Source organism: Stegodyphus dumicola, chromosome 12 (genome assembly GCF_044657685.1).
Source record: "Stegodyphus dumicola isolate Sdum_Otavi_A_Nest chromosome 12, ASM4465768v1".
Classification (NCBI taxonomy): Eukaryota; Metazoa; Arthropoda; class Arachnida; order Araneae; family Eresidae; genus Stegodyphus; species Stegodyphus dumicola.
In genome coordinates, this window is record NC_140779.1 from 71,786,193 (window position 1) to 71,808,727 (window position 22,535).

A 22,535-nucleotide genomic window follows, 5' to 3' on the forward strand; every position below is an offset into this window, starting at 1 on the left:
TAAGAACACATTTTTAAATTCGCTTTTAAATACAATAAATGTATCCATACTCCGGTATAATCACTTTTCAGAGGACCGAAATTTGAGTTCGCTATATCCAAAGGTTCATTGTATCTAATGGAGTAAGAAAGATGGATGATCTTTCAAAAAAATCGGAAATTAAGTGTCATTAGAAAATTCATAAACAACGTCTAAATTACTAAGAGGCATAAATAATAACTCTAAGACCCAACAGCTTATAAACAGCTGAGTTCTCAATTAATGAAACTTTCAAAGATGAACTTCAACAGCTTTCCTCAGAATGAATGACTGGTGGTAACTAAATATTTATGGGTAAAATACGATAGTCTGTTGGGAAAATGCGTGCATTGATTATGGGGGTAAGAAAATTAACTTCATTTGAGAAGAAATTTAAGAAAATCGGGGTTTCCAATCCGAAGTAGCTGACCTTGATTATTATTTGCTCTGGCTATACGGTGAATATGATGACGCCTAGAAAAGAAGGGGCAGCGACGCATCCAACGAAGAAAATTAAAATTTGAGCAATATCTTAATTTAAAGCAGCCAACATGAGATTTAATTCTGTTTTATGGGTGTTTTGTAGTTACAGGTAACAGTAAATATTTATTAGATTTTACTTTTATATTTTTTAAACAAAAAATATGAATGTAATGAGAATGTTCTGAACAAGTAATACGAAGTCCGTTTGAAATATTAATTCTTCTGTTAATCAAGATATCCAGTAAAAATGGATGCCAGTATAGCCTGTCTTCGAAAACGCTGCACAATTTTCACAAATAGTATTTCGATTAATAAAAGCTAAGAAGGGAGCGGAAGCGAAAATTACGATTGAGAGTAAAGTATCGTACTTTTGTAAAAGGCCTGCAGTTTAAGTATCTCGCTAATTATTATTCTTTTTATTATTTTCAAAATAATGACCATAAATGATTGGATATATCAGTAAACTCTGAAATTTACTGGTCTTTAAACCTTTTTCGTAAAAACCTGCATACATACAAAGATTCTTTTAAATGTAACGATATTTGAAATATGTCTGATGAATGAAATCCTTATCTCATTTTATTTATTTTCTTATATTTATTACGGTAAAGAGTCTGCTATAAAATACTTTTCTTACAATTAAATTTTGAAGAGGTGGCAGCAGTTCAGCGTTAGATCCATCACTTCCTGTTTCCTCTCCTCCTTTATCTGAATTCGGCGGAGATGAAAATTGCCTTTGAGGGGGAAAATAAGAACTTGTTTATTTTACAGCAATAATTAAAATGAAATCAAATATTAATATTGATATTTTAAGATCAAAACATTTTGTTTGATTTTCATGTATGGAATGAATAAAGTTTGCAGTAAATATTCTGAAGTACAAAGCTTTTAAACTTTCGCTGTAACTATTCTGAAGAACTTTGCCGTTTTCTTCTCAGTTTATCTGATTCCTATTACATGTACAAAATGTTATTTAATTTCTCGGTAAATATAATGCAATGAAGCAGTTATGCTTTAAGATATTAGACAAACCTAATCTTAATTTAAAATACAAAGAAGATTATATGAGTAAGACAAATTTTTTGAAACCACTGAAAATGCACATGGTTGACAATGTTGCCTCTTATCGTTATCTTCAGTTCCTTTTAATGATAAAATTAAAAAAAAATTAAATGTACCTATTGAAATATAATTATTTTACTTAATAATATAAGCTATAAAATACTGTTAATTGTTATTCCCCCTCCCTAAAATGGAATAGGTGAAAAAGGGTTGCAATCTGAAAAATTGCAGAATATAATATAAAACTTCAACGAATAGTTGGAAAAGTTTCGTGATGATTTACTTAAATAATTGTAAAGTCATTAGATTTGTTGAAACAGGAAACATGAAAATATGCAGTGCTCTCTCTAAACCTGATGAGTTCTGATTTCCCGATTTCTATCCGGACGTGTTTCCAGTTTCACTATGAGAGAAGGAGGGAGAAAATAATTTAGACTCTTCCTCACTTAAAGGGTGCCAAGAGAAGGCAGGGAACAAATCGCTAAATCCTGGTGGAAACGAATTATCGTCCACCAAATTTGAGTTTAGGCGCTACTTACAGAGCTAAATTTAGAATTTTGCTGAAACCGGGAAGCATGAATAATCAGCGATTCTCTCGCCGGAACTCCAACGCCAGACCTTCCAATGCTAGCCGGACGTGCTTCCAACGCACCTCGAAGATACACAGTAGTAGGGAGTTAAGTACTTTACAGCATAAGATTAACAAGGTAGGGAACAGTGAAGTTAAAATAGAAAATTTCTTTAAACCATTAAACAGGAAGCTGTCTATGACAAAGAGTTAACTCAAGAAACTGAGCATAAACTAGCGAAATTTATTCCATTTTGTTAGTAAAAAGGCAAAATAACGCAAATATAGAGTTTAACTCAGCATTTGCTAAAAGATGAGGGAAATGCAAATTGATAGATATCACTTGTAGATAATTATATAAATCTTCGGCATTATCTACAGTTATTTATATTTTATAAAATTCAGCTCTATTCTTGATTGCTAACGCAACAACCTTTAAATACATTTACCACCATTAATTATTACATTTTGGAAAGCTAATGTTAAGCGTCAAAACTTTTTATTCAGTGTACTCAAGAGTGCATTAAAAAAGCTTATAATATTCCTTTAGATCCAGTTGTAAGGTTATTTCTCCCACTTCCCTAGTGTGCCTTCATAGTGTAACGGTAGCGCGCTGGGCCGGTATTCCAGAGGTCCGCGGTTCGATTCCCGGCGAAGGCGTTTGCTATTTTTCATCTTTTCTGCCTATAAAAAAATCCTAATGTCTCTACACAGTTTATTCAGAAGCTTATACGTATGTTTCGACACTTCTTTAATAATAAACTAATGGCGTCTAACCGGTGGCTTGTGGGCGTCTGCCTACCACAATCACAATACCGGTTTGAAGCGAAAACTTTAATTCCAATGTAAAACACAATCACAAAAAGCGTATAGTTACATATCACATACAGGGGCGTTACATTTGTGTTCACCTACTTGCGTGTTGTCACCTTCACTACCTTCAAATACCATGTTACAAGAAAGAGGAAAACACGTATCGGAAAAGATGAGTTCAATTATCTGCTTTTCTGGCTAAAATCAATTTGTGTAAGAACAATTTACTGCAGATAGAATATCAACATTTTCCGTCATTTACCTTCATTTTAGACCTTGAATATATTTTAGGGTATGAACCCTCATATCCAGCTTCTTTCAGAAGGTTTTCAACATGCTTATAAGCATGTTTTTGTTGCTCACAAACAATTTTTGGAATAGCAGAAATGACTTTGGTAAAATATTATTGATCCAAATCGGAGGATAAATTAAAAATTTTTACTCTTCTTACTGATATAACATTCAAAAGCATAGAAAATTTAACTAACAGATACTATTAAATACAAAACATACTTAGGTGTGCTTTAACAGTGAAAGCACTTTTTGGGTCAACGTATCTTGGTCAGCAGGCTTCTTCACGACTTATAATAATGGAAAACAAACAAAAACATGTTAACTCTAAAGCATGTGAAAAACAACATGGTGCTGGCATGCTGTGTATCAGAATATACGTCAAATTTTAATAACTCTTGAGAGAACATTAATAATCAAATATCTCATTAACAGCAAGTCGATGAGTTAATGCAGTACAGACTTAATGAATTATTTGGTAATTTAATAGTAGCATTTTTTGCATTATAAATTAGTTTATTAGTATGTGATTTTCTTTACTTTATAATTTGAAACAAAATTAGTTTGAACCTACCTACATCTGCCTTTTATTAGTGGATTTGCTTCAGTTTTCTATAGGTTCGTATTAAGTTTCCTTATAAGTTGGAAACACAAAATCTTCCCGTAAAATCATTTATTTTCATGAAATTGTTATTTTCCAAACAATTTCATGAAAACTTCTGAAAAATTCATGAAAACTTCTGGAAAACATCGGGTGTCCTCAATTCAAGGCAGAACCTAGTTGTAGTCGTTAAGACAAACCTGTTGGATATCACTGTAATAGGTAGAATTTGTCTCCATTTTGAAATTAATTACAGACTTTAAATAAATTGAATGAAAGAAACAAATTATGATGATAAAAGAAAAAATGATTTCTTTAAAAAGAAAATAATTTGAGGAATTGATTTGTGTAAATTCTTTTCCTGATCGCGATCTTCGCAATAATGGTTGAACTTTATTATTTTTTAAAATTTTACACAATATTAAAATTAATCACCTAGGTAAAGTTTTCAATAGCTTTTGAAATTACAGTGATGCCTCTCATAACGAACTCAATCTGTTCCAAGATATCATTCGTCCTGTGACGCAATTTTCCAGAAGTTAATATAAGAACTCTAATCCTTTCTCTAACGTAGATTAATATCACGAAACTCGCGTAATTTCACAGAAATATTTAAAATTCCACTTCTATCAGGAATTCTAGAAATTCCTTAATTATAAAAAACCGTTATATTATAAACACACGTTATTGATGCACATAGTCTCATGGGATTTGAGTTTAATTTAGTCCAGAGTATTACTAGATTTCAGATGAAGGCAGAAATTGATTTCCTACATCTGTTGCTGTTTCTTATTCTCCTGATCTCGAAGGATTTCGATCAAGTATATGAATTTATCACGGCCAAGAGGTAATAAGTACCTGTCGCTGGCTAGATTCTTGGGCACATTATAAGCGACAGTTCGACTTTTGCCCAGCCCTGAGAGAAATATAATTATTTTTGGCTGACTTGATTTAATTTTATTAAATTTTTGGCCACATTTAGAATTATTTTTAACAGACTTCCATTTCTGTCTGTAGTTTATGTAGTACACGTACAACGTTTGTGTAGCCCATGTAGTCTTGTATAACACGTAAATTGGTTGTTTTCCTTCATTTTTACCTAGCGCTTCCATTTCGTAAAGACACTACACACTTAACAAACATCCATACCTTCTCCAGGATTCGAACACCCGGCTCAAGGCCATGGCATTCCGCTCTTTTATCACCATGCCAACAGAACGCTGTTTTGCGCGTCTATGTTGGCGTTTTGGAGATGTCCAGATTTCAACAAGTTGCCTAAAATGGTTAAACTCTTCCTATCCTTTAGGATGGAAGTAGTGTATAAACTAAACAAGATCTGCCATTCTTTTAGTCTTAGCCTGATTGAGATGCCAGGGCTTGGTTGTGGCCAGGATTTCTTCCAATTTCTTCAAAAGGTTCTTGATGATTGTAGTATGCATGGGCCATTTGTATTCTCATCATTCTCATCAGAATCTTCTTTTAGGCTTTCTTATGTTCCTACTGAAAGAAAGCTTGCATTTCTGCGCTAATATTTATTACCTTTACTCGGTTGTTCTTTTGATTGTTGTCTTTTTCCATGTATAGACTACTTTCCATGTTTACGTTGTTCAAATGTTTTTTTGTTTGTTTCCATGTTCAAATTTAGCTTCATACTTTCTATGATGATAATGGAAAATGATTTTGCGTGAGCAGTCATAATGCGGGACATTCGCTGTGCGAGACACCTCTGTATATAATTAATATGCAATCGAAATGGACGAATTAGATCACTTTCAGTGCTTAAATAGAAACTTAGTTGAGCACATTAAAATTAATTCATGTGGAAAAACGCATATGCAGAACATTAAAAAAGAGACCATTTGTAAATAAATGGCTTTACTTATAATAAATGTTTACTTTTTGTGTTCCATTTACCTGCTAGAAGTCCCTGAATCAGGAGATTCTTTTTCCTTTTGAGCATCAGAAACTTCCATTTTTGATGATGATTTGGGTAAAGGTGGTACAGGGCGTAAGCTGGATGATTGTTTTTCTTCTTTCCCTACAGAATAAAATTTTATCAAATTTATTCATAAAAATAAAATTAGACCATTTTTTGTTTAGTAGAATAACGATTCTACCAAACAGAGAAAGGTTTGGAGTAAACACCTTTCCCCCAAACCGTTTTCTTGCATAAAGCTTGTATAAAGCTAATAAAGTGTTGAAATCAAATTCATTACATTCAGTTAGAACTTCAAGGAAAGAAAAGCCGTAGAGAATTTTAGTTTCGAATATGATTTGAATGGTTGGATAAATCAAATTTTTAAAAATAAAATATTTATCAGGTCCTCTTTATTTACATCAAAAAGTGCTAACGTGTCATCAGTATAGTGAACATAGAACGGGAGGGAAAAAAGTTTTTAAATAATTTAACCTCAGAAGAGTGCATGCAAATGTCAAGAAATACTGGACTGAGGGGCACAGTTAATCCTTCAGTTTGGCGACAGTGTTTCGTTTGGAAAACGAAATGGTTCTGACCGAGAAACACTTTAATAAGAGGGATTAGTTCTTCCCTTTTAGTGTTAGGGAAATAGAATTATGAAAGTATAGTTTCAAGAAATGTTAGCTCCCCATCAACTGAATTATATTCACAAAAGAAAATAAGTTAATTAATTAATGAAAAGCAATTGCCACGCTAATGGAACTAGTGCTTTGCATTTTGTGGAATTATAAATACAGGAATGTTTCTTTTGTATTTGTTTATTTAAAATTTATGAGTAATTACTTAACAAATGAGGCACCTTTTTACATTACAGATACTGAATGTAACTAATTTATTTTAAGAATAAGTCTTTACACCTTGCCTTTGTTTATTTTCTTAGTTTATAAATATTTTCATTTGCTTAGTTTACACGCATTTGCGTTCTGTTGTATTTATATTTGTATAACTGTTGTAGAATTCTTAGAAAATATAGGAAGCATTAAAAGAAAAAACAGTACTAAGATATGTGGTACTAGAAATATCTTTTATTAATAGCAATAATGCTGCAAATGCTGTAGAAAAAGTCATTTAGCTGTATTAAAAATTAAATCAGTTATATGCGGTTTTAAACAAAGTAAAATAAAGATTAAAATTATTAAGAGGTGCATCTTTTGCTTTTAAACCGCTCATTTGGTTGGCTGATTATGATTAAATCTGAAAATTAAATTAAAACTAAGAAATAGTTACTTACTGAGAATTAGATATTCGAGAGTTTAGTGGAAGATAAAGATTTATGTTTCGCGCAATGGCACCACTAAGTGTTCTGGATGAATACATGGCACCATAATAAAACGTAATATAACGGCCTTAAAAGTTTAAAAATATTCCTATTAAAAAAAAAAAGTTTCTAATCTTGCAGGGTTTCACAGACTCAGTCCCTACTGAAACTGTCAGGCGACACATCATTATGTCTATGTAAATAACTACCAGCGCAGAAAAAGGTGTAAACAAATCTTATTATTTAAAATTTAAACTTTAATGCACGACTTGCGCTCACAATTTTGCGTTCACAGTTTGCGAGATTTCACATAATATAAAAGGCGAATAATTTTAATTCTGAAGATTCGCAATCAAGACTATCAAGTGTTGACGCATTTCAGTCCAGTTTGCACGAATAACTTGGCTGGCGAAAGGCTAACGCCGGATAGAGTAATCCTCAGAGCTGGGGAGAGGAAATAACCAGTGTGCAATTTAAGCAACAAATTCATTTTTCAAAATACAGCTATAAAATTAGTGAAAAAGGCCTTTTGCTATTAGTACAATGAAAAGCCAAATTAGTAGAAAGGTTTTGTGACTCAGTATTACATATACAAATATCAGCACCATGACGTCACAGGGTACGTCAGAGCACGCAAAACGTGAGAACTCAGCGCGTGCAGTGAAAGGCAATTTAAAAAGAAGAAAGGAAGGCGCATTCTGATGCTTTTTTCTGCAAGTGAAAGTGAGATTATAAGTGTAGCATAGCTAGCTACAAGAAAACACCAGGATGCCTTTACACATTATAGAACTAGGCAAGCTTGAGGAGGGATGTAGTTTGAAGTCTGTACCCCAAAAGTTTGGAATTGGTAAAAGTGTTGTTTCGGTAGCTTAGATAGCCTTCTAAATGATACGTACAGCTTAGAAAAGTTTGATGGTGGTCAGCCAAGGAAATTAACGGTGACTAATAACGGATATTTTGTCTAACAGGCGAAAAGAGATCGAAACCGGAAGCAGGTAACATTGCTCAGCAGCCGCGCACGGCGACAGGTGTCCCGTTTCACTACGACCAGACGATTTCACAGTGATAGCCTAATCTCTCGCCGTCCTGAATGCTGCATACCATTGACAGCAGCCCATCGGCGGCACCGTTTACAGTGGTGTAGAGAACACAAAAATTAGCCACTTATCAGTGGCGTTATGTCCTCTTTACAGATAAGAATCATTTTGGCCTGACAAACGATTCTCCACGCCAGCTGATATGAACAAAAGTAGGAACGTGTTTCCCTCCCACAAACGTCAGAGGAGGAGACCGTTGGATTGGCCTGGCATGCCTGTATGGGAAGGAATTATGCTGAACGGACGAATGGAGTTCGATATTTTCGACCGAGGTTCACTTACTGGAGATCGTTCCAATGGTAAAGATATTCTCCCTCACGTGTCTCTCTTCTGGGATGCCTGGTCTTCTGGGCTCGACTTTGTTTTTATGGATGACAGTGCATGGTCATGATCTTGAGGTGCTCCTCGAACGTGAAGATATCCATGGAATGGATTGGCCAGCATGCTACCCTGATTAAAAACCCACTGAACATAAGTGGGGTACTTTAGAAGGACACCTGGCGGCACGATCTTACCCTCCGCAGAACAGCAGATAAATGAAACACATGCTCTTTGAAGAATAGGAACTCTTACCACAAGTTTATTAGAAAATCTTTGTTGAATATGGACATATGGTGCGAAGCAAATATTACAGTTAGGGGAGGCCATATCCCTTACTAAGGCTCTTTGCTTTATTGTTTCTCCTCTTATCGAGACAGTCTTTTATACCAATGCCATTCTGTCAATAAGACCCTTTTCTTTTCCTTCCGTATTGCCTGTGTCCTATTCACTTTTTTTGTGTGCTATAATGCTTTCCTCATCCTTTAAGTACTACATTGCGCCTCTGTATTATGAATGTCGTATTTCCCAATTGATTTTTTTGAGGAAACTGCGGTCAAATTTAGAAAAGTTGCCTAAGTTTTGCTCACTAGCACAGCATACAACGTTTAGCGTCGCTGCCAGAGCTCACTCCTTAACTTTCAAAAACATTGTTATTATGTACATTTACATCGTAGCTAGAGCTGACGAAAAATAGAAGTGATAGTATAATTCAAATAATAAGGTAATTGGTTAATTAAACTAAATCTTACAATGTCAAAAATTGCTTCTACAGAAAGTTTCGAACTTTGGTTGGAAAATGTTTTGCTTTCTTATATTAAATCGTTTATTTTTAAAGATAAATATTTGTTTATTTGCAACTGTCCATATTAAAAAAAAGATGAACTCAAAATGTAAAGCCATCGTTATTCAACTAATTCATTTTAAGGCAAATAATGTTCGGAATAAAATTAAAATCCCGTATGGTTTAGGGAGGAACTTTATTTCACTGGCTCATAGGGGGTTAAAGCTTACTTTTTTATCACTTTTATGCATTTGTATTTACTCTAGTTCACAGTTACTTTCAAGTAATTACTCACATTATTTGAGACTCTCAACTAATATAATTGATGTGATGGTCCTGCTGCAGTTGAAACAGTTCCTAGGTGTACATACTGCGTCTATAAAGTCTAGGGACTAAGTTCATAAAAAGTTGAAAAAAGTAATATTCTCACGTCTTCGCCTTCAATATACATTTTTTTAAAGTTTATACAACGCTTTTCACGATCATACAAACTGCTTCGTAGAATTCATATCTTACAATGATGCTTAAATCTCTCGTTACTGCTCTGAATCGCTTTAATACTATTAAGATAATGACCACTAAGATCAGACTTGCCTTTAACGAAGGGAAATGAGTCTGCAGGTAACAAAGCTGATGAATAAAGGGGTCTAGAGAACAACCATAGTTTGGAACTATGACACTTCTCTTTGTCAGAAACTGCTTGTTGATAAAGGAACTGCGTAATGGCGTTTTGAAATGCAACGAAGAACTGCTATTCGATTGAGCATTTTCTGGTTTAAAGCAATGATTTGACATCAGAAGCCAGTCTTTATAAAATACCATTTTGTCTCTCAGGGAAACATTCTTTATCAATTATCCTTTTCCAATTACAAAAGACCACCAACATGTTCTTTACTAGAGATTTTTAAAAGCGAAGCATCCGTAGCTGAAATGTATCTTCTTCAATCCAAGCAGATGATGTGTCCCATGATTGTTAGCAAAGCAAAATGTTTCATCTCCAGTGACAGTTGTTTGAAAACAAAATCATCATTAATGTCTGGAATTTGATTCAAATCATTTTCTCAGCTTCTTCACTCATGACAGTTAACGTATACTGACAAACAATTAACTTCTAAGGAAATTCTCTTCGAAAGCAGACAATATCTTCGACAAAGTAATCTGAGATGTAATAAATGCTGTCAATTATTGTCCAGTACTGGGCGCTCAGCTGTTAGAATTTAATAACTTTCCACAACTGAAATTTATTTAAAAAATTAAACCTAAAACTTTGTTTTGACTTATTACGTGTAACATCAGAGAAATCCCCATCACATTAATTACAACATAACTTAAAATTTAATGTGTTTAAGCAGTTTGAAAAGTCTTTTTTAACAAAATCCATCCTCACAGGAAACAAAAATTGGCTTACTTTGATCGAGTGAATCTTTGCTTTTTCGTCGCTTTTTTGGTTTCGTTTGCTTCTTCTTTTCTAATGGATTTTCATCTGTCTCTCTCATTCCTTTGGAATGCTTTCCTGGGATAGGACTGGTAGCGGCGCTGAAATGAGACAGTGAGTACATACTGAATTTGTAGCATCAAGACAGTATAATAACCACGGTTAAGGCTGAACTCCTAAAGCACATAATATTTTTGACTTGCCTAAGTTCATATATTCAAATATTACTTTATTTTATTATTGTGTGAAGAATCATTAAACCCACCAGTTATGTATGCAATTCATAAACAAAATGCCTGAACTTTCAATTCGTTAATTTGAGGTGTTAATTGATAAATCAGAAACGAAATTTAATTAAAAATTGTTTCTTTTCCAGCATCAATTAAAATAGAAGGAACAAAAAATTATTTTACTTTTATTTTCATGATTGTTTTTTTTCTTCCGGGCTTACCTTCAAATAAATTCTTCCTTTTTGCTTTCGAATTTTTTTGCTTCTTCTTTTCTGCGTTTTCCTCTTTTTTTGGTACAAATACTAGTTCCTTCACTTATTTGCTGAATATATGGTGAATTCGATAATTCGAAACTTTTTTGCTAGAGCGAATGTCTTAAACATTTCAATATTTTATTTCTCATTAATTGTTTCATTGATTCTGTTTTTAAATTTTTAGGGTTTCTTGCCGTATATGTAATGTTATAATGTATATAATGATTTTAATGAGTACAGCTAGAGTTATTTTACTGGTTCACTTGATTAATAATAACAGTGAACAACTGCATTTGTTGCTTTTCAATCGCTTAATTTGTTAATCATGAGCGAAAAATTAAATTCTAAATAAAACTTAAATATTTTACGGTATACCGAACGGCAACACACTGGTGGATAGTGGAAAAAAAAGTATTTGACATAAGGCAGTGGCAACACATTTAAGTTGCTGAGTTTGTCGATTGAATTCGAAAGACAGATGCATTACGCTTTGTAGTAATGTCGCTTTGAGTAACAATACATTTCTTTTAAACTGCAATTTTTTTCCTGATTAAATTTGGAATATAAATAGGCTATGTTTTACCGAACGACAAGACATTCCTTTAAAATCGTTGAATTTATTAATAAAAGATGTCATTAAATTCATTCAAAATCTGAAATAAATAAAACAAAATCGATACATACATACATACAAATACATGTACACAGATTCTTCATTATATAATAATAGAGACAGATTAATAATTTTGAAACTCATTTAAAAAATTCGTTGCAAATAAACCAATATTCAGAGCCCGCCGGGGCTTCCTCTTTCAGCCGGGCCTTCAAATACTTTCTCAGTACACAAATTACACAAAATTTTACATATTATTAAACTTTAAGCCTCTACAAATGTAAATTTAGAAAAAAGTGGAAGCTTTTAACTTGATATTTTATTTTTTCACGTCTTTCTTCAAAATCAAGCATTGGAACATTATCTCGCACTCTCGTTAGCAAGTGACATTATTTAGTCATTAACTCTAGAGCAAAGATGGCAAATTTCTCTTCCATGGGGGAAAACACTGCCAGAAGAAAAATATTTCTTCAACGATGAGGGAAAATATAATTATTAAATCCTACTTTTTATTCATATACTTAATTTTTAAATGTTTAAAATGAATAAAATGTAAAATGTTTAACCATTTAAATAAATGTTGTACATTGAAATTTTTAAGCAATTTAAATCCACATATTTTTTCCTTTAGTACTTAAATGAATTAAGGCTTATATTCAATAAAAAATAGTATCCTGGTTTCAAATTTATAAGCTTGTATCTTATAAATTAAAATCATAAAAACAAATTTTAACAAAGGTAAAATATACTTTTGTGTACTGAACATTAAATGAAATAATGTGCAATTATTAAGTTATTTCAGAAAATATACAGTTCGTCAACATTAAAGGATACAGCCTGAAATAAAGCTTGACTATTAACTTATTGAGGAACGATTCTAAGCAATTTGTTCAAAAACATTATTTAATATCTACACCCAAGTTTTCTAGCTGCTTAATCTCAAAATACTAAATCTAAAGTCAAATTTATAGAAATTTAAAAGTGCAAGAACAATTCTCTCTCCTCTTTTGCGGTTTCTTAAATACGGTATCAGTTCACCCCTGATAGAAATGTAAACCTCTAATTCTGTTTTCCCAGAATTTAAAAAAACTAGTGACCAAGTCTCGTGGCATAGCATGCCGCTGTTCTAAGCGTACATCTTTCAAATCTTAGAGAACGCGAGGAGGCATTTGGAGCACTGAGTTCAGTGGCGAATGGCATATTACGCATGCTTAATCGGGTTCAAGCCAAGTCCAAACTGGCCAATTCGCTTGAGTGATATCTTCCATTTCCAAGTATTTTGATCCCAAAGATGTTCTATACAGGTTTCCATTATCATACAGTAATAAAATTACAGGTGCAACAGCATGCCTAAATGGCCTTACATGAGATTCCAAGACTTTGTTCACATAACTGTTTATAGAACTTCCATTAAAGATATGCAGCTCCATAAGGCCATTTTTGATGATTGCATCCCAAACATTGAAACTGTTTCCTTGAAAATGGGATCTTTCATAAAAAGGGAAAGCAAGTTGTTTATTCCTCCCTACCATCAGATCAAAATATGTCTAGATGCACAGTTTAAGCTATATATGGACTTGTCAGTAAGTCCCATTCCTCTTTCTCATTTGAACATGACGATGACGACGCATGGGCCGCTTTGGAAGATTAAGTGAGTGGGACACAAACCATTTGTAACGAATTTTGTACATAGACAGATCATTTTTGCGAAATTGTTGAATTTTTCTGCATACTGTAACATGAAAAGCTGAGAGAAATGATGCTGTGCAGGAAAAATAAGAATACAGAGACATTAAAATTGAGTAAATGGTTATCTCGCTAATTTGGCGAGATATCGCCCAAAGTCGCTAAACTTGGTGACTATTTGGTGTCATTTTAGTCTGGTCCCGGTATCACCGAAATAGTTATTGCAATTGAACAGCTGTGATTGATTTCATATGTATCCGGCCCTCATATTTGCCTTCCAGTACGTGTGTGTGTGTGTGTGTGTGTGATTATGGCAAAGCCTCGAGGGCTATCTGCCTAAGAGGAGGGATGCCTTCGTGGAGGACTTTCTAAGGGAAACTGGCTCGTATACATGTTACACATGGGGAAAACCACGAAAACGCCCATGCAGCCAGCCCGTTCGCGGGACTCGAACCTCGGACCGAACTACCAGTATTCAGCGACTTAACCGCTCGGCCGCTGGTGGGCCGCCTTCCAGTACGAGAAGTACTATAAGTATCTCGGTGGTCACATGAAAACTATCTAAGACAGGAGATCGCATCTACAGTAGTTGTGAATTGTTAGTTTAACGGAAGTGCGGAGTTATTGAGATAGCTAGCTTCGCTCTCCAGATGCGCTTTGTGTTTAATGCTCTTAGCAGGTTGCAATGTAACTACTAACTGTACTCCGTGATACTGTAAAGAGTTGTACGACTGTTTTTATGGAAAGTCCAGAACTGTGAACCGTCCCTTTTGATAAAATAAATTTTATTACGCTAGCATCGGTTTTGTGTGCATTCACCTTAACGAATCCGTATGCAGGCAACACACTTTTTTTTTGCATGAAGTACAACCTCCGAAGCTTTCCTGTAGCATTAAAACGACTGATTCGAATAGCTGTCGTAGCTTGAAAATCCAAAACCAACACTTTAGTAGTCGCGTCACAGTTTTTCAAACCGACAATGACAGAAAATTGTCTTTGATTCTGTTGTTAGTCTTCGTCATGCTTGATAAGGCTATCTACTAACTAAAAAGGCGGTTTCAAGTTCTTGATTCACTTTGAGGAATATTCAGATTTTGGGCGACCTTCATTTACATTTTCCGCTCTATTCGACTTTATCAATCAACCACCACTTTTCCTTTTACTTAAATGATGCTTTTGAGTAATAACTAATGAAAACTGTTCACACTTAAAAAACGCGTTAAATTTAAACAGTTCTGCACATCCAAATTTAAAAATGAATTTATTGCACAACATGTTGTCAGTAGCATAATTTGCATGTTTCATAAGCTAAACTATGTACAGAAGTTCAGTTTCGCGTTTATATGCAGATAATTAACATACATAATTACGCCACTAGATATTAGCTGAAGATTTTAGAAGTTGAAGATTATAAGCGCGTATTTTTCCAGACGACACTTTAATTTTGACTAGCAGCTTACCTATATAGTTTTCATCAGTGTTAAATATTCTAAAATCTTTTACTATGTTGAAAAATTTGTAAGTTTTACCTCAGGCTTCTAGGTTTTGTGTTAATTAACGCATTTACTTTATTATTTGGCTTTAATCCAAATTCAGCTTTTGTCAGCAAATTAGTCAAAGCATAGAGTTCTCGAGTTTATGATACAGCTGTTGGCAAACTTGCTAATCCTTACTCTTATAGGCTCCCCAGCTTGATTTATGTTTTTTTTTTTTTTTCTTTTCCTTCGGCAAGCCGCATTTTCTTCATGTGCTTTATCTTTAATTCCACATATAGAAATAATTTCTTGTCCGAAGCTCCGTTGTTCAAGTCCTGCAACTGCCACGTTGAGAATTTCCACTAAATGGTCAATCGAAATTTTTTCGTTCTTAATAACCCCTCTGTCACTTTTTTCACTATTGGTAGTAATATTTTCTGGATTTAAAACTACATTACAAATTGCTCCTTCTGTTAGCTGGTTGCTGATTGGGGCATTGTCATCGCAATGAAAAACTTCTCTTATAAAATTTTCATCCATTACCGGTTCTCCCCCTTTCTTCAAAAACTCCATTAATTGGAAACTCGCTTTTTGTTTGCGATATCTAAACACTTTCAAATTCGCGGCAATCAACATAAAGCTTAGCTAGCGTCTGCTATATATTGTTGGCGATGTATCAGGAGACTAGCGACCGATAAATTTTGTCTTACTTCTAGACAAAGTTAAGCCTGATTTATATTACTTATTTATTATATTTACGCCTATTTCTCGCACACGCTTAAGGCTTAACTGAGTTCCGAATAAATAAATTCCCACGTGCACTTAAGGTTTATCCAGGGCCGGCGCTTTTGCGGCCTGGTGCAGTCTCTGCGGGTAAAACATTCTGATGACGAACGCCTCCCTAAATAAATAAATAAAAAAAAAACCCGCACTTAAACCCTCGGCCTTCTCTAAATTCTAAAGATTTTTCAAATCCTTCATTTTACTAATCTCTAAATTCTAAAAATTTTGCCTCTCTAAACTCCGCATTTAAGTGCAGTAACACACTGGTTCTTGGCTTATCTGAATAACAAATCAGCTATTCTCCATTCAAACAACACTAAATGTAATTGTGTAGCCTATGAGTATCATTCACAAAAATCTCTTTTTGCATGTGGAAAGAAATTTATGTTCAATTTCTCCTCAAATTTCAACATGCTCATCATTTAGCAACGGAGTTAGCTGAAATTTGTTATCATCGCCAAGCGTAATGTAAACATAAAAGATTGCCATGCTCTTTGAAATTCAATTACTAATATTAAAAAAAGTTCAGACATCACTACGTAAATTATTTCTCAACCTGAAGAATGTTGATAGTCATGCGGTGATGAAAGCAAAAAGTAATAAATAATTATTTACCAGGTTGGCATCAGGGCTAAAGTGAAAATTAGGACTCTCCTCATGGTTTATTAGGAAAAAAATTTAAAAGCATAAAAAAATTTAAAAAGAAAGGGGGTGAAGGTTATGGACGAAAGTCCGAATTTTAGATCATTCTGCATACAGGACATCCGGATTTCCAACTTTGTACTGCACTGCCCCTGATTTACGTGAAAATTATTAGCAGTAATTTTTTGTTTTTCAGCGCGTAGCAGTTATTGCTGCGGAAAAGCTGCACTTAAAATAAAACATTTCATCAATTTTGTTACTAAACTCAGTTACTTACGTTTTCATTTAGCGACCTCTTTATGGATAGTTTATAATATACGTCAAAAAGTCACTGTCAAACATCATTCAACTGTTTTATTTTTAATTAGTTGAATTTTCTTTGAAAATATAACGGATTTTTCATCGGGGAAAAAAAAAAAAAAAAAAAAAAAAAAAAAAAAAAAAAAAAAGCAGTGCACCCGAAATCACTATTTTAAATGCAATTAACTCTTTAGCACAAAAAAATGTTAATCTTTGTAAATTTTGCCTCCTTTCAAAATAATTAATAGCTTCTCAGAATCGAAAATACAGCATCAGATGAATAAAGGGTTTTAATATCACTTACTCTTTATTCTCCAAGATCTTCAGTATTTTCATGGATTTCTCGTAGCCACGAGTACAAGGTTCATCTTCAGGAGATCCTTTAATAGGCAAAGCAGGCAAACTTCTACCAGAGGGTGCACGTTTTTCTGGGTAGTACAACTCATGCGCAGCGGATCCTTGCTTCATCTGCGTTGCCATTTCCGTTGTCAAATGATGAGCCATTTCTTGAAACATCTATTGATAGTAATGAATACATTTTATCTAAAACCTGATGCAGTTTGTATAGATTCAAATACTTTTTTCATAAGATTGCTTTAGTTGTACTAATGGGCACCGTTTATAAAGAATTTTCGAATTGGGTAAATTCTGCAAATAACTACACAATTGAGAACCGAACCTTTGTTCTAAGTATAAATAAGTCAGATTGAGATGATAGTGCTTATTTGATATATGTAAATAAGTAGGATTCCAAAACTTGAAAATAAAGATGTCTGCTGCAATATCTCGGACAATGTTTTCCTTATTATTTACTTATTATAAGGTAAGTGTGATGTGACGTTTGCGATATATCTGTTCTCTTTACAGTATGCTGATACCAGTTCCAACTCAGCTTTGAGGTGATAAGGCCCTTTATCAAGCAACACAGCTTTAAGTAAATGTAATAGTTTCGTAATGCCTTATCAGACGATAGATATACATAAATAGAAAAAGAAAAAATAAAACAAAGAAAACTAGGGTTAAAAAAATAGCTAATTTAAACGGAAGTTCGCATGACGAAGTAGGCATTGCACTTGAACTGCTGATTACAACGTTTCGACTTGTTCCCAATATATTTCATTAATTGTTAACGCCAAACTTGTAGAGAAATTAGGTATTTTTTGGAAGCAGAAGAGATGAAAAATGAGCAACGCCTTCGCCGAGATCGAACCACGGACCTCTGGATACACGCACAGCGTGCAGACCACTACACCACGAAGGCACGCTAACAATGCGGGAGAAATACCTTATATACTCCCCCTTTTAAAGCGATACTGAGGTTTTAGGGTACCCAGTCGCCAAATCCTGGGAGTGGAGAATCATCATCCACCACCCTTTTAGTTCGAGCGCCACTGTAGAGCCTATAGTTTTTTTTTTTTTTTTTTTTTTTTTTTTTTTTTTAGCAGGCAAGATGAAAAATTAGCAACGCCTTCGCCGGGAATCGAACTACGGACCTCTGGAATACACGTCAAGCGTTCAGATCACTACACCACGAAGGCACGCTAAGAAAGTGGGTGAAATACCTTATAAACTGTCGTTGTTTTATTCCTTAAATTTTATATATTCTAATGACAAGCAACTGCGCATGTGATTTCTTAAGGAAGTATAGAAGCAGTTCAAAAAATATTGCTTCCCTCAGAAAATTCTTCATGAAAGAACTCTTGTAAGGCAAATAGCAATTGAAGCTTTACCTAAAAACTTATCTACTTATAGTGCTTGAAAAATAAACTAGACCTCAAAATATACATAAAGTGAAACACAATAAACAATGAAACATACAAACCATACACATAATAAAATGAAGTGTGACAATTATATTGCTATCAACTACACACTTGAATTTTCATATTTCCTGCTTCGAAAAGCCTAACGGTCTCTTCAGAGGTGCCTGAACTAAAACATGGAGGACATTAACTCGTCATCAATAGGATCTGTTTGCCTGTGTCTCATGCCTCTTTCATGTCACTCTTTAACTGGAGGAAATTCTAAAGGAATATTCCCAAATGTGTGCATTCGTGATGTAATTAGTTAGTACATTCAGCTAGCATTGGAAAATCCGTGGCTGGAATCCCGGCGAATGAAAAGCGAAATGTTCATATTTCTTAATTTGGAAACCCTAATGGTCTTTACAGGACTAAGTAGTTTTGTTTCATTTCTGCCGACCTTTACCCATTTTGAGAACTCCTTTCACCCGAGGAATTGGAAAATTTAACCAGTATTTAAAACGATGAGATGGAAGTTGTTTATCCAGCTATTTATCTGATTTGACAAACTATCTCACATAATCAAACTACCTGACGTAATGAATTGACTGTCAAACTATCTCATATAATCGTTCAGTTTCTATGCTCTTCATTTAGTAGACTTCGCGCAAAATGGAAATTGGAGCATTTAATTTTCTAATTAGGTTTTAGATTTTTAATTACCTTCGAAGACGAGAATTCTTTGGAAGCAGAGGGAGAGTAAACAGGATGTAGTTTTACAGTTAATTAAGTAACGAAAATAACGAAATCCCATATGGGCCATTCCATTCAAATGGAATTCAGCCCCAATAGAAGTAAGGGCATTTATCAGTTTTATCCCTCTGGCCATTTGCAAGAGTTAATAAAAGATAAAACACTTACATGTTTCCTGTTATGTTGTCCATATTTTGAGAGCGATCGCTGCAATGAACCACTTGCGGAGGATGCTGGACTGGATGGAGCAGGTTTAGGTCTGCAGCAGCGCCAATAAAGGATTAAACAGCAAAGCATGAGTAAAAGACCACCCAGAATTCCACAGATTATAGCTACAACAGGAATAAGAGAGCCTAGGGGCTTGGCTTCTGTTTCTTTATCTGGTTGATAAGCTGCAAGTTACAATTTGAATTAATTGACCAAAAAGAAAGAAGAAGAATATCATAATATCCCAGTATTTTTGTAAATAATGTACCTCAAAACAAACTTTCGACTAATTTTATAAAATAATCTCAAGTATAAAAAATTCTGAAGTTATAAGCATTCTGTTAAAATTAAAGCACGAGGAGGCAGTTTTAAAACATTTTAATTTTAAATGCATCTTTGAAGGTTTGAATCATCATTGATTTCAATATGTTTTCAAACATACGAAGGTTAAATATAAAATAGGCATATTTTCACATTGCTCATGAGCATATGACATTTCTACTATTCAAAGCTCGTCAATCAAAGTCTAAAGGACAGATTAACTAAACTGAACTCTTGTTATGAAGCAGACTCATAAAAATCAAAGGATTTTCAAATTAAAAAATAAGCATTCATCATAACTCCTTGAACATCAGTTTCGTGATGTTAGAATTTTTCATTTAAATTTAACAGTTATTTTTATGCTAATTAATTTCTATACTTTTTTATTTTTTTAAATTTTAATTTCCCTCCCCCTTGTACTAAGTAAAGGAGGTATTGTAATTACGTAAAATTTCAGCTATCGTAGTTCAACGAAAATATCCATTTTGACTGCTTTCGAATCGATTTGAACGATGTTTTTGCGTGATATGTGTATGTACGAACAGGATGAAGCACTTCTCAAAACGGATTGTGAAATGGATTTAAAATGCATTAAGAAGAGATTTTTTCGTGGCGTCTGTACGATTTTTTCGTGGTGCATGTATTTTGCATAACAAAACGAGTAGCTATAGAACATTGAAAATTGTACATGAGATTGCTATAACATGTAGTTGTGCACCCTCCTTTTTGGTTCAAATCGCTTACTCCAAACATATATATATATATATTAATTATAGACAAAAATATTAAGAAATCCAAACGTAAATCCACAAAGACATGAAATCCCAAACCAGTAAATTCCCTAAATCCCTCAATAGGAGAAAAAAAACCCTTAACTGTCTCCAAAGAAGCAGAAATTCCGAAAAACAACAGGTATTATGTTTTAAAAAAATATTGTAATTCATAAACAGTATACATAAATACAAATATAGTTAATCTGCATGCAATTGTTGCAGAATTATCAACAATTTAAAAGTGACGCTGCTAAGCCTAACGAGGCGGTCATTTGTTTACATTTGAAACTTGGTAAAATAATGAATTAAGTCCGCGCACTAAATTCCGTGTCTTTCTGCTTAGTGTTACCAAAAGCTAACTTTCAGTTTTATGCACTGAAATTTCTGCCTTCGTGCCCCCTGGCGGAATTCCTTGTTTTTGTGCAGAAACTCTAATTTTAATTGCAAAAACGGCTTTTTAAACTGTTTTAACTGTATTTGTTGTTTTAGGTTTTGCTGTATTTTACAATTTTTAATGAACATTTAGTTTCTATGTATTTTTGTCTTTCTATGTAGTGGGAACTGAATTAATTAATTAGAAATATACCTCTAATGAGATTCTAGGAAATAATTTTAGTGAAGGATGTACAGGAAAAAATGTATATAATTTAATAGGCCGTATAAGGAAGTCATATGGTGCCTCCACATCAGATATTTATTTTTTTGCTGCCTTCACTAGAACAAAATTTAAACAAGGTTTAAAAGCACGTATGGTATTATTTATTTTGCATTCATAATACGGAAAGAGTTATCTAAATAGCGATTCATCAGTAACAGTCCCACCACTTTTCCAGCCTATCTATTGTTGAATTGAATCTACTCATACGTTTAGTGAGTGCTAGTTTCATTTCATTAGTAGTTTCGTAAGATTTAGCAGTAGTTTGGTGATAGCCTACCTGTTCAAAGCTAAAGCTTGTAAGCATACGATTGTTTTCCTGATCCTTTATGGGTTATTCTGGCTTTCAGCGGGAAAATCAAATCGCTCTTATCAGATCTTGAAAGAGTTCCACTTAGGGCCTGACTTTTCGAAAACCTTGAGGTTCACGCTGATTGAGCTGATAACGGAAGAAGATTTGAGGCACTTTTATGTATGAGAGCAGCAAACTCAAATACTGCCAAATCTGCTGCAAGCTTTGATTGTTACTTTTTTATTTCAATTTATATTTGTTTGATTTAGATGTTCACAAGATGCGGTGAATAAGTTTTGTAATCTTCAGTTTTTATGATTTTACATGTCACAGAATACGCTTTTAAGTTTTGCTATCCTCTTTCCGTGTTTATTGAAGTTACAACTCAAATCAGTTTGTTCGAATAGTAATAATTCGCCTGAGTTTAATAAGATTGGCATATTAGATAATAAACAGTTAAAGACAAAATTATATTGTATTCTTTTTCTACCTTATTTAAACCATTTAAACATTAAACCACGTAAATAAATTTAAAAGATCAAATAAGAAAATGCGAATCTGATAATAGGAGTTACGGATTTTCTGGAATTCGCATAAATAGAGTCCTATTGCTCATTTATTTTCTAAACGAAAAGAAAAAAGGATCAGTTACACAATACCGATTATGCGTGAAGTTTTATAAACGGTTCGCTTTGATTTAAATTCTACCTTATTCTCCTTGGCCTAACATGATACTTGCTAAGACTCAAGGAAATTGAATGGCAAACAGCATAGTTTAAAAGTAGGATGTAATCTTAACCAGTAGCCTAGTGGAGTTTACATCGGATTGCTGCCGTATGCTTGTGAAATTCGCCCGCAGTAGTGTTAAAGGAGCTGCCAAGAAGTCAGTTAAGAAGTTAGCTATCACCGTTCCAACTCCAGGTGTTTACAGATTTTGAGTATTAGGCTACTGTTTTAAACAACAGAGAAGTTAACATTAAGTTAAGTTACAAGTTTTGTGTGTGAAAAGTATTTCAGTTTATGTTATTTTAAGTTTTATAAGACACCACGAGGAATGGCTACTGTAGTTTAGCTTAAATTTTACTTTTAAGTACTGTCTCGTG

The 22,535-nt window shown here is 33.7% G+C and overlaps 1 protein-coding gene across 1 annotated transcript in view; it reads right to left on the reverse strand.

The window, feature by feature from the left end:
* LOC118182154 (uncharacterized) overlaps nt 1-22,535 on the reverse strand; it is a 120,802-nt gene that overhangs the window by 22,781 nt on the left and 75,486 nt on the right. Inside the window, exons 5-9 of the mRNA XM_035351468.2 lie at nt 19,353-19,576; nt 16,994-17,205; nt 10,680-10,807; nt 5,751-5,874; nt 1,139-1,235 (exon numbers count right to left, since the gene is read on the reverse strand). Of these exons, the coding sequence (XP_035207359.1) occupies nt 1,139-1,235; nt 5,751-5,874; nt 10,680-10,807; nt 16,994-17,205; nt 19,353-19,576 (785 nt within the window). The remainder of the gene's footprint in view (nt 1-1,138; nt 1,236-5,750; nt 5,875-10,679; nt 10,808-16,993; nt 17,206-19,352; nt 19,577-22,535) is intronic.